We start from the raw sequence: 16,631 nt of genomic DNA, 5'->3' as shown, positions 1-16,631 counted from the left end.
TCTGTCTGCTGCTGCAGAAACTGCAACAAAATCCGTAATTTTCTTATCCGTTTATTACCCTTAAAGCAGCGTGTTTTTCTCCATAAGAAATATAAAATAAGAAGAATGGCTGCACATTTTTTTACAGTTTGATTCATGAATGCATTCACGTTCATGACTTTGCTTGTAATCCTTTATGAATTCTTGGCTGCAGGTTGATTGACGAAGTTGTCGGTTAACCTGCGGTCTATTGACATGCTTGACATGACATGGAAATAATTGCAGCCCTTTGACTATGCGCTTAAGCATAGTTAAGCATTGTTACGCTAAGCTGACAGAACAAAAAGGAAACAATATTCTTACCTGAGATCTTACACGCAGGCACCTGTGCTGCTTCTGCTGCTCCTGCTGCTGCATCACTGAGGTTTACACTTACTTTACACCACCGGGATTTGCAAAGCATGATGTCCACAGGTATGTGTGAGCCTTTCTTTCATTTTGTTATAAATATAAACTAAACTTGTATATAAACTGAAATATATCCACAAAAAACATTTTTTAAAGCAAACAGCGCTCTAGTAGTAAAACCATCAACCCATCCGTGATGCAGATGTTTGTTTTATAATCGATATTTGTGTGTTTTTCATGCAGCTGTAACATTCTTAAATAAATATAGTTATTTGCATTCAAACCAATCTCAAATTCAGTGTGCGTACTCGCTACACACGCACGCACACACACACACACACACGCGGGCTCTGCTGTGAGATCACATGATTTCAAGGAATCTGCGAGCTGAAGTGAAAGCGAAAGTGCGGTCGCGAACACCTGAATCAACGGTTTGAAGCGCGCATGCGCGTTTGAGCGAAAGAAGGAGCGCGTACGTTCTCTGAAAACGAAATCATCTTTTTTATCAAACGAGTTGCGACTTTCTGGGGGCGAGAAGCCGACTGTAGCTCACTGCTGCCACACGTAAGTAGGCTTAATTATTCCTTTAGCTCACATTGTCGCTGAAGCTTGAGGCGGACCGCTGTTGAAGGAATCCAAGAAAGCTGAAAAAGTGTCATTTTCTCATAAGTGTGGGAACTTGTGACAAGCTTTTCCAATTTCTGTAAAACACATCAGCGTCACGGAGGTAGCTGAACTCCACCTTCAAAAATCCCCCCACCTTAAGTAAATCTGTTGTATAGCACAGAATTTTGCAGCTTAATCTGTGGAGGATGTTTGGCCACATTTGAGCTTTTTCTAAACACTTTCGCAGCTCTTTGCAGTTTTAACTCGTCCTGCTGGTTTTACTGTTATTTCCGAGCTCCAGCACCCTCTGTGTGAAATGCCACAGTGTCTCTGATTTAATGTGTGGGTCATAAATGCTCTCCTCTTGGGCTAAAGTAACGCTGTGTCATTGCCCTGCTCCACTGCTTAATATCTGTGGGTGTGTGAACCTATGAATTAAAACCTTAAAATCGTTGTCACTGGTTCTTTTAAATATATATAGATATATATATAATATGTCTGTGTGTGTGTGTGTGTGTGTGTGTGTGAGAGAGAGAGAGAGATAATAACAGACGTTTACGTCATTGTGAGACAAAACTGTTATGTTAGCTGATAAAAAGCAGCTGTAAGCTCATTGCAAACACTGACATTAGAAAAAATGAAGTTATTATAACTCAGTGTAATATTTATAAACATTGACAATAAAAAAAGGGAAAATAAAATTAATTTGAACTGTTAAAATATATACATTCTCTACACACTGTACTCCTTATAAAGTATTGATCAGCATCAGGTATTTGCATTTTATTCTTTATTGTAATGTAATTTTTTTATTTGCTTATCTTAAATTTGAAACACAAAACAAAAGCAATGAAAACATTTTAACCGTCCTGTACAGATTTTTAAATGAAAAGCAGAAAATGTCCCCACTAATCTGCTTACCTCACACTTCAGAGGAAATTAAGTTTTTTTATACACCTCTTTAGTCTCGCTTGATTGAGAAAGTGAAAGTGTTCTTCTGTCATCAGTTGTGTTGTAGCTGCCCTTACTGGTGGTTTGTAACACACAAACATGTGGTTTACTGTCAGCTGCACACCCTTTAAGTCTGGATTGGGCGCCCATGCTGGGAGCGTGTGCCATGACAGTGTGCGTTACGCTATATAAAGCCAGGGATGTGTTTCAAACATCAGCTGTGCGCTCATCAGGAGGCATAAAACATGTACACCAGAAATGACAATGTGATTAATGCGATGTTAAGTGTTTGTGAAAAGCTGAGGATTAAAGTTACAATATAAACTCTCTGCAGCATGGCGTCTCAAAGTGGACTGAGCAACAGATGACCAGCCGGGAAGAAGTGAATGATGGAGGATCTGCCAGTGAAAAACGGAGTAACTGGTGCAACAGGTGGTCAAGAGGAGGATTGTTCTTTGTAGGATGGTCAGAGACAATTGCAATAAAGTGGTAGTACAAAGCCCAAAACAGAGCCACGCAGCCGAACCACAGAGCCCGAGTGAGCCCTCTGAAGAACACCGGGAACAGAGCCCAAACAGAGCGGAGTCGAGAGAGCGGCAGCTGGATTTACTGCACTGGGTCAAAAACAACTATGAGGAAGACGCTGAGCTCTGGGTTAGTGTTCGCGATCACTCACTGCTGATTTTACTCATGATGTTTTTGGTGATAGATAGATAGTTTAAATCTTAAAAGCACTCAGCAGGCAGAATACCACGTTTTATGTCTTTACTGATTATTCAATCACTAACATGTGTGCACTAATGCATGGGCACAACTTTAATGTTGCAGCTTTTTAACTACTTTACACACTGCTGGGAACTGTCCTAAATGTCGATCACAGCTCATTTGTCAATTATACGTTTATATAGATCAAAACTAGTAGCTACTGTTATCAAACAGATACAGTGGAGGAAACAGCAGTTTCCCTCAAAGTGAGTAAAATTGAATGCATTTCTAAAGATTTTCAGATGTACAGAACAAGTACTTGAGTGTGTACTTTCAGGCAATGTCGTGCAGAAGTATATTTTTAAATCAGTTTCTTTTTCATTTAAGTTTGGCTAAAAGCGAAACTAAATAATAATGCGATTGAAAAATTCAACGGTGTTTGTTTTACATTATCAAACAGTGTGATGGATACTAATATAATATGAAACTACAAGTGACCCACAAACGTTTGTTTTTAACTGCTGTCAAAATAAAACCTGATAAATTTATTGAGGAAAATAAACCATATGGCTGGAGCGTAGCGGTAATAAACTCGGACGCTCAGACCAGGTCGGTAAACAAAATGACAGAAAATTGTTGTTACAAGGAAAGTGTTTGGAAGCCTGCCTGGCTTTATCATTGGACTTTGAACCTGAGCCTGCCTCCCCCTCATGTGCCAAGGATTTACAGCACCATTATGGCGTTGGTAGTGGTCTTACAATGTTATCGCCCACAGAGTGCATCTTGTGTCAGAGCAAAACATTACAAGTGGCGCTTATGGAAATTAACATGTGAAGTGAACTGATAAAGTTTCTAGTAAATGACCCAAGCATTTAGTTCACGCTGAGAAAGTGAAAGAACCCTTTGTGGTATGGTGGTTTCAGCCATTTGGAAAGTTTCCAGCAACATTCCTTGCTGTACATTTTTTGTTTATTACATAAGACCCAGAGTCACAAGTTCACGTGATGAGCAAGATTTTAAAATTCTTTGAAATGTTTTTTTTTCTCTAAGTGGCTGTATAGTTGCACCACAAACCTTACAAATCACATTTTTTGTAAGTTTCAGTTTCCTTCTGATACCTCATTTGTGACCGATGTGCAATAATTTGTTCTAAAAATACTTGACAGCCGTCATTTAAGTTTCGTTTAAAGTAAACTGTTATGCTTATTTTAACTTTCAATGGTTTCTTTTATTAATGGACCATAGTGTTTTGTGCTTTATTCACAGTTAAGCCTTTCAGTTCATCACTGATCTGAAACAAGCTGCTGTAGCTCCTCCCCCTTTAAGGCCACCCCCTCTTTAAGCCAGCTTTCTTCTAATTGACTGCTCCTCAAAAACAAAAGAGCAGTGGGTGGGTGGGGCTTGATGTCATCATGCAAAAGCAAGAATCAAACAGACTGTGGGAGGGAGTGTTTGTAGCAGCGTAAAGGCTGGCGGGGAGCGCTTGTGCATACACTGACCTCATCGCTTAAAACTTTGCCTCACGTTTTTAAAGAAAAGCAACACAGGCAACATATATTTAGCCTTAGAGGCAAAGCCGAGGGCAAGAAAAAGCACAGCCTTCATTTTTGTTTAATCAGATTAGGAGCTGTTCGCTGTAGGCAGTGAAATCTCTGGTGTACCATCAGCAATAAAGAGCCTGCAGCCACCAGAGAACAACTTTGATTTATGTGCGTTTTTCATCATATTGACTGGACACGTCTGATCTTCTCCACTGTAGGAAGTGACTGGAGCTGATTCTGATGGCTTGCCCACACACCTCCGTCCGTTCACCAGCGAAGCAGAGTATAAACTAGTAAAAAGTACTTACCAGCAGCTTCTGCAGAGTGATTACTACTGGGGATCCCTGACCATGGAAGAAGCCCACGGAAAACTCAAAAATGCTCCTGCTGGAACTTTCCTCATCAGGTAGTCAGCGCTGTTTTGCTTTATTTCTCTCTTTAACCGTTGTGCTTTTTTTCCTGCTTTTTTTCCCCTTCATCCCATTAAAGCTAAACCAATGCAGTCCATCTCATTTACCAAGCTCATGTGTAGTGACGGTACACCGCTGTGCTGTTGCAGGGACAGCGGGCAGCCGGATGTTTTCTTCACTCTGAGTTACCAAAGCGACGACGGCCCGACGAGTATTCGCATCCAGCTGAACAAGCTCCACTTCAATCTGTTTGGCAGCCAGAGGACTTTTCCTTCACTCTTTGCTCTGCTGACTTACTACACCAGCTCCTGCTGTAAACTGACGGTGCCCTTTCGCATTCACCGCCCAGAGGGCCTGAAGCAGATGTGCAGGAGGGCCTTTGTAAGCGTGTTTGGAGCAGATAGGATAAGCACATTACCTGGTCTCAACAAGCAAGTGAGAAGCTACCTTTGGGCATACCCTCACCCTATATAGACCCATGTGCTCCAAGTTTCTGTGTCAGGATGTTGTGCTATCACAAGGATAAAGAATGTTATTTCTTACTTTTTAAAGAAGTTATCCTTTGTATTTTAAATGAGAGATAATAGAAGATCACTGCAGGTGACTGCTATGAATGATATTATTGGAGAGACAAGCGAGTAGAAGGATGTAACCATCAGAGGTAGAAATGGCTACATGAGGTAATTCAGGCGACCTGCGGCACAGATGGACAACCTGAAGGTTTCTGGTTGTTGAGAGGTTATTTGCACACCTTCTGATAATGTATTGTTTTACAGATTTGACAAAGCACGTGTTATCGTTGTTTTGGGGGGGGGGTTTGGGGGAGGGGGGGTTGGGGGTTGTTTTATATGCACTGTCAGAAGTCAACAATTATTATTTATATAACTAAAGTTTCTAGCAATTTTCCATGTAAAGGCTGCACCACTGCCTGTATGGTGACATTTCAGTTTGTCGTGCCTATGAAAATGTCATAACTGCTGCTGTTTAAAGCTGCACTAGCTGATATCTGAACTTATGAACGCATGAGCAAGCAGCCATGTCAACAGCTCATGAACGTGAGGGTAAATCAACTGTAAAAATCCACTTGGAGTGATGGTTTCTGGCTCGTTCCTTCTCTTTCTTTTTTTGCGTTGCATGTTTGGTAACATTAGGTTAATTATCTCAATATCTTGGTACAGGGGTTCATTTGCTCTGGATGATGGGGGAAACAGAGGAACGGATAACAACCGCTAAATTGATGTTTATAATTCACAGAATTTGCAGTTAATACGATTCAGATATCGGTTAACTTCACCGCGGTTCTTTATGAGGTTGCAGATGTAATCTTCCCATTACAGAAGGAATCCTCTTTTTCTGTTATCTCACAAAAAGAGGATTCCTCCAGCTGTAGCTGACTTTAGATTCTGTAGTTTTGCTCTCACCTGTATCTAAAAAAAAGCATCGACTTTGTGTTTTTTGTCTTTCTGTTGGGGTTTTGTGTTGGCCTTCTCCTGCCTGGCTGTCAAGGGGGTCGGCTACAGCAGCTAAACTAAGCAGCAGAGTTGACTGAATGTTTGTTTTCGTCACTTATAGGCCGTCTATGTAGATTCCACAATAATTCTTTTTTTAATGTAAAAGTATTGATTAATGCAACTGATCAACACTTGAAATGATTCTAGTTACTGTCTTTGGTCTTCTGGTACAATATGCATGTAATATTGTCTTGTTCATATTGAATAAATAATTTTTTATACTAAATAAAATATATGTAAACCTAAGATTTGATTACTGCCCACTCAAAGACAGGAAGAGGAATACAAATCACTTCCTTTCTAATAAGTATGTAAGCTTTGAAGATAAACATGACAAAAACCTAGAGAATTTTTCAAAAAAAAAGAGTAAACAAACACAAGTGTAAATATATTAGTTTTTAGCTGTTTTTTGGCTTTTATTTTGGTGGGGTTTAGCCATTGAAGGTTTTGGTCCTGTCAGTTCACCAACAGCTACACTGTGCAGAGCATTACGAGACAGCAGTGTAAAAAAAATTACGCTTTGCTTGTTGTGCTCTGCTCAACTTTATGACAGTGGGACATGAGTCTATTTTTAGTAGTTGTTAATAACAGGATACACGTACTTATCAAGATGCGAATGAGGTGCAGGTTTTAATCACTTTTCGTGCATTTTCAGAGGCTCATTATTAATCGGACAGCTGACCGACGAGCACTTTCTTTATTGCACATCAAACAGCTATGACCTTTCAAATATTTTAAAGTTAGGTGACTTTTGTTTTTTATCTAAACAATAGATCAAGACAAACATAATTAGCAAGTGAAAGCAAAACTTAAAAAAGCAAGTAAAAAGAAAGCCTTACACGCCACTCTCCAGGATACCTTACTTTATCTGTAAACTTGACCTTCTTTTTGCAGTTTTATTTATTTATTTTGCAGTTTTAAAGTGACACATATTTCAGAAACAATACTTTCAGATTGTTAAAGGACCAATGCGATGGTTTCAGTGGAAGCTTTGTTTGCATTCCTTTTCTGAAGTGTTTAGTATGAATCAGTCACAAAGATCACCTCTGTGAGCATGACTAACTACATGTCTGTGTGATTTCATTTTAACTGGACTGACTCTGTGTGTGTGGGTGAATTAAGGCCCACAGCTTATTTGGGCTCTGTGCTGCGTTTAGCGGTGTTACTCCGGCCTGGTATAAAGCTGACGCTCAGCTGAAAAGCTTTCTGATCATTCGTTCAGATAAGCGGTGTGCACACAATGCAGTGCAAAAGTGTGCACATACGCACATTATAGATTTTTTGAGGTTTTCCGTCATCTGTTCCACTTCCTGTCCTAAATCTGACTGGCAGTGTCCCCTTTAGTCTAAATTAGCCCTGCACCAGGGACACACACACACACACACATATCCACACTTTCCTGATCCTCAAATTATCTTTGTCTCATTAACCTTAAACAGGCTGATGTGAAAAAAACCACCACTGCTGTGACACACATAAACGCAAGGAGAGCTTATTTGTTGAACCCCTTCCAACAACAATGCAAAGGTAAAGAGCTTTTTATAAAAGGCTTGTTAAGCATTAACAGCTCATATCAGTAGCATTAAAATGGACATGCTCAAAGGCCTGTATAGATTTTAAAAGTGCTGTGAGTTACACCAGTGAGAAAATAGCCCCATCTGTCTTTATTGCTTATAAATAGATACTGTATTGGAGATATGCCCATGTCTGTGGGCAGGCACATCATCAGCCTGGGCTTTCACGGCTGGAGCCTCGGGATCTTATTAATGAATAATATTAATCAATAATATGGCAAATACATAATCATCACATCAAAAATGTGATATTTGGATCATTGAATTGGCATGTGATGATTGCATTGCTTTTACAACCAGTACAGGAGAGGGAACAGGAGGAATGGGCAGAGGAGATGAAGAGTGCAGCAGGTTGATGACACAGTAAAAGAGCAGGAAAGGTGATGAAGAGGTGAGCACAGAAAAGACCAGACTGAGGCAGCACGGTTTGGAAGGGCTCAATATGACACAACAGAAGCAGAAACAACAAGAAAAACTGAACTAACATTATCAATGTGTCAACATGCAGCCTTATACATGAGTGCTTCATTGTGGTTTTACTACTGATGCTCAAAGTCAGCCTAAAGCAGGGATTACACTTTCTGCTAGGGGTTAGATGGCTAGCACGTGGCTCCACATGCCTTCCTGATTTACATTACAGTACACCAGCCGTGAATCATAATGTGGTGTTCTTAAAGCAGATGTCAAAGAAGTATAGAGTCAATCAGTCCATGTCAGTGTCCACAAAGGAGTATAATCTAGGCTTAGCACCCCTGACTTTAACCATTAGCTCTAATATTTGATAATAATTTTACTTTATAATCTAACTTCAAAAAGGTGTTACTGAGCGAAAATCCAAGAAGATTTCAGGGATGGGTCGAGGCACCACTGTTGTAAGGTCTTGGCAACGCTTCTGTTTGTGACCCATAAAGCTGGAAGAGACCACTTCCCTCTTCTTGGTGTCCTACTTCCCCTGTCCTCAGTATTCAGGGGTGGGCTCATGTTTGAGCAGGACCTTCAGTTTGATCCCAGCTGCACACCTGAAATCTCTGTATAAGGAAGACATTCTAAATATCTTAGTCATAGTTTCTGCTATTAGGTGTTTCCCAGGTCACATTTTACTGTGATCGCACACACACGCACACGCACACACACTAGAGTTGTAAATAGAGTCAAACAATGAAAGGAATTGTGTTAATGAATGAATGAAAACGTTTCCAAACTCCAGCACAGCTCGAGTGTGACTAGTTATTATTATTTAAAAACTGCTGGGTCTGGGTTAATCTATAGTGTCCCGTGTGGTCGCGCGATCCCGGTCATAGCTATGAGCACGCCTCTTGCACGCGACTGTGTGTTTATATGACCTTTCTGACCGGTGACCCTCAGGAGGGGACCTTATCGCTCAGGGGTTACAACAACTGGAGTGGCACGCGTGCGTGTGTAGTACTTGTTTATGTAATGCCATATGTAATTGTGACCGCTCGCGTGTGCGCGCGCGCGCTGGATCTGGCGCGAGCTGGTCCAGCACCGCGGCGGCGACAGCGGTCGCACGTTAAACATCAGCCACCCGTGCGTGTTATTCTGCGGACTGGGGACTCGTGAGATTTGAGCTGTGCGGGCTTGACCCGACAGACGGGAGGGCGCTCGAGCTCCACCGTTTTCACGCACGGCACGCACGTCGACCCGGTGAAATCGTCACGCTGACAGAATCTGTGGAATCTGTCGCGAGTGTTCCTGCGCGCGCGGTCGGAGAGCATCCCGACAGAGAGCGAGGTCCGGTCGGTCGGTCTGTAGTCGGTGTGGGTCCGCGGAAGGCTTTAGCGTGCAGGGGAGCTGCAGAGGGACTTGCGCTGGACTCCTTGGCCGAATCGGAGCATCCCATTCCCGGCAGCATCCATCCCTCCGCGCCTCAGCTCCAGCGGGAGGCCGGGAGCGGCGGCAGGATGTAGCAGCGGATTAACGGAGGAGAGAGGGGCGCTCAGAGGAAGAGAGCGGGACCTAGGCGGGACGGAGGGGACATGGGGAAGGACCAGGAGCTGCTCCAGGCCGTGAAGACCGAAGACCTGCTGACAGCTCAGCGGCTTCTACAGAGACCACGGCCAGGGAAAGCCAGTCAGTATCCATCCATCCTCCTGTCTCTGTGTCACACACACACACACACACACACACATACACTGCCCGTCATTATCAGGTCAGGACAGTGCAGGCTAAATCTGATGTGATGCCATTTAGCCTAAATGGTGCACTGTGCGTGTTTGTGTGATGGCGTGCGTTTCTCCTGCACGCATGTGTGTGTCTGTGTGTGTGTGTGTGTGCTATGACGTTGAGTTTGTGATAGTGATGACGTTGCACATGTGTGAGAACAGTCATCAGGATGTAATCTGAAATTAGGAGCGCTTGTCATCCCATTCTCCACAACTGATCTTTTCTCTCTGTGTGTGTGCGTGTGCGTATGCGCGTGTCTATGTGCGTGCGCGTGTCAGACAGAAAGGTGGAAAGTGGGTACGCACATAGGCCGTGCACCGCTCGCGGGACAGGGGGATTATTGGTGTGTGAAGACGCCAGATGTTAGTGGTAATAATGTGACGATCGTACACGTGCAGACATTTGCGTGCGCGCGCACAAATGTGACGCTAAAGCATGAATGTGCGCGGGTGCCTAACATGGAGTCAGCTGGGACTTGAGGTGATAATTAGATTTCAATTACAGCGCTGAAACATCTCTCCTCCTCTGCAGTTTCACCATAAGACCCCTCTAAGCGCCTCTGCTTCTCTTCCTTCTCTCACCTCATTTCCTCTGCTCTGGCTTCTTCTTGCCTCTCCTCTCCCCGTGTTTCATCTTGTCTTCTCTCATATCATCTCTTGCCTTCTACTCCTGCGCTTTCCCTGTCTCTACCCGACCCCTTCTCATCTACCGTCCCGTGTCATTTTCTTCCTTCACTCATATCCTCTCACGTCCTGTCTCCTTCCTGCCTATTCACCTCTTTTCCCCTTTTTTCATTTCCTCCTTCCTCCCTCACTCGTACCTCCTTTCCACTCCTAACCGTGCCCATGTTTCTGCCTGTCATCTCTCTCTTCTTCTGCCCCCCACCACACACACACACAAGCAGCCACACACAGCCGGTGTTTCCTCCATGTTCCTCTCCTGCCCCGTCCTTTTCCTCTCTTCTCGTGCGTTGTTTGTCTCTGAACATTCCAGCAGTGCTGTGGAAAAGAAGAAAAAATGCTTCTCCTCAAATGCCAGAACAGATCAGGCCTGAGTGCTTAGTCCACTGCACACTGACAAAGAGAGAGGGGTGGGGGTGGGGGGTTGTGGGTGAGGGAAATGAGGGTGAGGAGGAGGAGGGTTAGCATGTAAGCAAGTGAAATGTTGAGATATGTATGCAGAGAGGTCAAGAGACAGGACGTGTTGGAGGGAGGTTAAAGAGTGCGTGTGTGTGTGTTTCAAATCCAGGTTTATGTTTGAATAATTAAACAGGATGCCAGGTTTCTCTGCTGGAGAATTGTTGCTTTCTCAAACACACACACTGACACACCTCAGACACACAGTTACAGGCAGGTACATACGCACACAAACACACACACAGGGACACACTTGACACATCGGGTGTTAGTCATGTGCCTGACTGTGTTTGTATTATTAATAGTATGCTAATGAGGTTCAGAGCAGCACTGTGGCGGGTTAAAGGGAGGTTTTGCTGTGTTGGTTATTTGCTGTGTTGAAATGTCACACATTGATGCTGTGGATGAAAGGAACAGAAGCTTTCCTGGCATGCCCTCCTTCAGAAGCCAGAAAACCACGAATTTCTATCAGTCGTTATCAGTCGCTGTTTACACGCATGCACCGCAGCCCTGAACTTTTCCAGACTTTACCCAACTGAGGCGGCAGTGAGAGCTCCTATTTCCAGATCAGCTAGATCGAACTTTACAGCAGTCACTGACCTGGCATGTGATGCCTCATTGTGCCAGGGCGAGCACCAAACACACCATTTTCTGCTCTGTGATACATGTGAGAAACTCTGGAAAATACCCAGAGGTGATGTGAACAGGTAAAAAAGTGGTGTGACTAAAAAAAAGCCTTCCTTGGTCACTGTGGTCACTGTCTACCTTTTGGATTTCCAGTCATTAGTCAACATTTTGGGAGTTATCCGCTCTTCCGTGATGCCCCTGGAGTGCGTGGAGACGCTTGTGTTTGCTCCTTCAGCCAGCAGCAGAACATTTGGTGTGCTTTGCTGAGACACTTCAGAGTTAGAGGTAACAGAAGCAGCTCTAGTGAGTAAATAGAAATGAGGGACTGCGAGGCAGCTGCTTATTCTCTATTTGAGGGCGTGCCAAACGAAAGGCTAGGCGAGCTCTGTGCCAGTGTGTTACATACAGTAGTGACATAGATAAAAAACGGGAGAAACGGCCGGACTGCTAACAAGTGTTTCTGTAGGAGACAGTAACTCCCACTGAAGAGGGCTTTGTTACTTTTTAAACCTTTTATTTTCACAAAAAGCTCTGTAACTAACGGAACGAAAGGAAACCCCAAAAAAGCGCATATTACGAACTTTGACTGGAAGAAGACCCAGAAAAAAAGCACCACTGTAAACATAAATGATTTAAAGTGATGTAGCAGAGACCGACCACCCTGTTGGACATTGTGCGTTAGTTTTGCAACAGAGGATGAGAGAACCGCGACACAAGGCCGTGGAGATTCCTTTCATAAATTTCGTCTCAGTGTCAGAGCTCAACTGGAAATCACTTTCGCCATCTTCGGGATGAATATAGGAAAATATTTTCACATAGAAGGGACACACACCGATAGACATGTAATCACTTGTACCAGTACACAATTCTCAATAACCAGTAAATAGCACTTTATATAACATGCCTCATTCATCCATTCACACTCAAATGGATGCATCAGAGAGCAACGTGGGATATCTTCCCTAAGAGACTGATGGAGCCAGGGATCAAACCAACAACCTTCTGATTGATAGGCGACCTGCTCTGCCTCCTGAGTTACGGCTACCCCAATACAAGACCAACACATAGTGATGCAGTTAAAGTCAATTGGCATCACTGACATGCTGGTGACAGTCAATTTTTTTACTTTGCTAATAGACTGTTAATAGGCTGCTGAGTAGCCTACGAACGTTACTACGAGGTATAAAGTAAGCTACGTTACTACATGGGTTTCATTCTCCCTGGCATTTATATAACGGTCTCAAACCCAAACACATTTTGGTGTATGGAAACGTAACCGCTACCTCAAAAGACAGATGTTGATTTCAAGATAAAAACGCAAGATTTCTTATCAGGTAGTCGGGGCGGAGCCTTCGCGGCAGCTGCGCTAGTCCACGTGTAGCTTCTGCTGTGCTTGTGGGCTACTTTCTGCTTCTGCAGCACATTAGGATAGATAACACAGGAAGAGAGAACCACAACAGCAAACCATGGAGGTTCATATCGCAGTTCTGGTTTCAGTTCAGAACTGTTAGACTGCTACCTGACACAGATACAGGACCCGTTAGACCTGCCAGTTTATTGGCTAATAAACCCACATTTAACCCATATTTAAGCTAAATGTGTGTCTGTATTGTAAAAAAAATCAACTTGATCTTGCTAAAGCTTTTTTTTTTTTTTTCATATAGCGTGTACTGATGACTAAGATTACTGTATTAAATTGAATAAACGATAACGTTGGTGTGATTCTCATAAAAATTCTGTGAGGAAACCCAAAGTTTGTGCCCGTTTTTCCCCCTCTGAAGACACACATCTGTGAAAAACTGCTCATAACACAACTCGGACGAGAGGAAATGATGTATCTGTCGGTGAATATCCGCTGAGATTAATAAACATTTGGTCTCCCAGTCAGCATTTTCAGGTAAAACAGAGATGTATGTGGCGTCGACGCCAGTAAACTATAAGGTAAGATGTCATCTAATGGAGCGGTGTGCTGGGCTGATGGGTTTTCAATCATTCTGAGGCAAAGCTGGAGTTGTGTGGCACACAGGAATACCGAGCTGCAGCTGCACAGAGAATAGCAGACTCATTGTTGGTTGTTGTTGTAGCTGTAGATAATGAGAAAACTCGACAACACCACCTTGTCTTTTAAGCTTGTAGCCTTGCTGCAGTCACGGCACTCTCGGTTTTCTTGTTACAGATCAATCAAAAGTTTGTTCTGAATCTTTCGAGTCTGAATGAATCACTTCAGATGAAAAAGACGTTCAGTCTCACTTTAAAAGAGACGACATTAAAACTACTGCCTGCTCACACAAAGTGAGGCACAGTCCTAAACGATTTGGTAATGGTTTTATTATCTCTGGCTCAGCTGAAGTAAAGCTCTTTATCTTAGAGATATGAGAGCATTCTTATCATAACTGTATCTCTTTTATGTTGTAGCGATCCACTGAAATGGACTTTACTGATAATCAGGGAACACTGACCTTTTTTTTCTCGTCTTTTTTGGCGTAGCTTATAGCACTTTGTAAGATCTGGCATTCCCAATTCATCAAGTGAACACCTGTAACAGATCTGCACTGAGAGCGCTTCTTTTTGTTAGCTTGTTGACTCGAGAATAACAGGTGTGATTACACACGAAACACCGTCTCCTCATCCTAGCTCTTAGCAAATGTGTGGACTGAAAAAAAAGTCAAATATTGTAATCTCTGTCAGGCTATATTCTTGGTACTCAGACCAAGCAGCCTTAGTTAGGCAGACTCTGGAAACTGTGATTGTTCAGTATTATACCATCAACAGGATTAATCCATTAAGTAATTATACTATCAGCAGTGGAAATTATCAACAGTCACAGCACATGTTCAGAGTCCGAATCATCTTTATTCGGCCAAGTTTGTGCACACGCATAAGGAATTTGATTCCGGTGCTCTCTGTATACAGAAAACAAATAATTTTTAATTGGCTATTAAATAGGTAATATATAATTAGATGTATATACACAAGGAGAACATTGGGATTGGGATCATTTTGCTGGGATGGTTTGGATCCCAGTTCATGGGATGGTCACCGCATGACTTGAGTAGTCATGAGGGGGACCAGTAAATATGAAAATTGTGTGAACTATGTTATATAGTGAAACTAGACGCTGAATGCTTTCAGAATGATGGCATTTTTACATTTTTTAAAAAATTAGTTTACAACACTAATGGTGAACATTATGTATAGTAGAACATTGTTCCAGAAGTCTTGTGGTTTGTTCAGATGCAACTTGGCAAACTTAAGCTGTGCAACCTTTCCAAAGAAGCCATACTTGTTCAGTCGTGAACTTTAACATTTAACACACTAATTGAGACCTGTAGAGTCTAAGCTACAGCTCTTATGTTTTTTACAATTTCTCTGAGCATTGCAAGAATTTGCTGGGATGTCTAATCCTTGAAAGATTGTGGCATTGTGTTAACACAGTGGTCTCCAACCTTTTTTGCACCACGGACCGGTTTATGCCCGACAATATTTTCACGGACCGGCTTTTAAGGTGTCGCGGATAAATGCAACAAATTAAAACTAGTACCGGTACCGAAAAAAAGAAGATTTATTCATAACACATGTGAAAAGACCCAGGAAAAGGAGTTAACAATCAAAACGATAACAAAATAACGCTGAAAACTGATAAAAACCCCGAAAACCATAAATTTCACACCTGAGCTTCAACTCTCGCGGCCCGGTACCAAACGACTCACGGACCGGGGGTTGGGGACCGCTGTGTTAACACACAACTCCAGACCAGCAAACCTCTGCTTTTATAGAGGTGCTCATACTTACTTTATGCCTTTGATTACCCGATACTGGCTGCTACTTACCCTCTTAATTCCAATGCAAAGGGAAAACTTATTAGAGGACTGCACAGAGTCTTTTTCGGATGAATGCATGTTCTGTGATAGGCTGGTGACCCATCCTAGGATGGGCTCGAGCCCTGTCCCATCCCTGAATTAGAAAGGTGGAAGAGAATCGATGGATGGATGTATATATGCTTGTTGAAGTGTTCACTATCTTCCATCAGTATATACTTTTTATTGTTAGCTTATTTAATACATTTTATTTAATTAAAGCACTTGTGTAGACTTTTCACTGCCACTTACCATGGGCCAGTTTATGACAGCATGATGCGTCATGATCCTACAGCACTAGCATGCTTGTTGTCTGTGTCTGTCATTTAGATGTTTTGAGGATAATTTTATACATTTTGAGGCTGGTAGCATATTGTGACCCTGACTCGAGTCACTTTTAACATATGTGTGCAACTGTCTGAAATCTGTGCTGGCATTTGTTTTAGGCTACGTGTTACGCTGAAAGTCTAAATGCATGATGACAGGAAAGGTCGGAGGTGATGAAAACAGGACTTCAGAACATCTCTGATAATGAGAACCCCAGAGAAACCCCTCCGTTTCACCTCTCCTGAGGTTTGTGAGACTGCTGTGTTACATTCAAGGTTGCTTTTCAGTCCTGCTTGGTTGTTTTGGCTCTCAGTTAACAATGAAGACTTTCAAAGTGAAAATGAATGAGCCACAGTTACAATTTTCAGGGAGATGTTTCACAATAATATCATAGTCTTGTCATTGTAATCCCTCCCAGATGACTGACAGTCTCTGAGAATGGTACGTTGAGGAGTTACCATGGTAACCCAGCGCTCAGTTGCGATGTTATGACAAAATAAATGATCGTAAAAATATGAACCCCGGTCCAAGGACTGTATCAGAGAAAGATTATGGCAGCGCTCTCAAACAAGCAGTTCATGTGAGGGCAGGAAAAGCCTTTCGTTCAAAATTTAATTTAACAAATCAAGTCACTGATACAGTCAGGCAGCGGGTTAGCGCTGACATAAGTGAGTTTGAAGATGAAAGTCTGTTTTGAGAGCAGTTCTTAAAACAAAAGAGAGGCTTTTATATGTGCAGAGTGATACTCTGTCTCTGTCAGCTGAATTAGATTAAATACAAATCCTGGTTCTGAGTTTGAGAGGGAAGCGCCTCAT

General features: G+C 42.6%; 2 protein-coding genes across 5 annotated transcripts in view; both read left to right on the top strand.

Annotated features, from left to right (window-relative positions):
• Positions 1-63: 63 nt before the first annotated feature.
• Positions 64-5,403, top strand: LOC102790000 (suppressor of cytokine signaling 1-like). 2 transcript variants are annotated; one of them, XM_035910025.2, is made up of 4 exons: positions 64-453; positions 2,279-2,598; positions 4,409-4,596; positions 4,750-5,403. In XM_035910025.2, exons 2-4 carry the CDS (start codon positions 2,407-2,409, stop codon positions 5,072-5,074), a joined length of 705 nt encoding a protein of 234 aa, XP_035765918.1. In that variant the 5' UTR covers positions 64-453; positions 2,279-2,406; the 3' UTR covers positions 5,075-5,403. The 2 variants fall into 2 exon arrangements, with proteins under 2 accessions (XP_035765918.1, XP_035765917.1); XM_035910024.2 differs by having other exon boundaries at positions 64-951.
• Positions 5,404-9,196: 3,793 nt separating this feature from the next.
• LOC102790290 (uncharacterized) overlaps positions 9,197-16,631 on the top strand; it is a 46,926-nt gene continuing 39,491 nt past the window's right edge. For all 3 annotated transcript variants that reach the window (XM_006796146.3, XM_006796145.3, XM_087841644.1), the window contains exon 1: positions 9,197-9,776. In XM_006796146.3, the coding sequence (XP_006796209.1) occupies positions 9,683-9,776 (94 nt within the window). In that variant the 5' untranslated portion in view covers positions 9,197-9,682. The remainder of the gene's footprint in view (positions 9,777-16,631) is intronic.

This window comes from Neolamprologus brichardi, chromosome 6 (genome assembly GCF_056152115.1).
Source record: "Neolamprologus brichardi isolate AB-2024 chromosome 6, ASM5615211v1, whole genome shotgun sequence".
In the NCBI taxonomy this organism is placed as follows: domain Eukaryota; kingdom Metazoa; phylum Chordata; class Actinopteri; order Cichliformes; family Cichlidae; genus Neolamprologus; species Neolamprologus brichardi.
The sequence above is the reverse complement of the archived record's forward strand: the minus strand, read 5'-3'. Positions and strand labels throughout refer to the sequence as shown.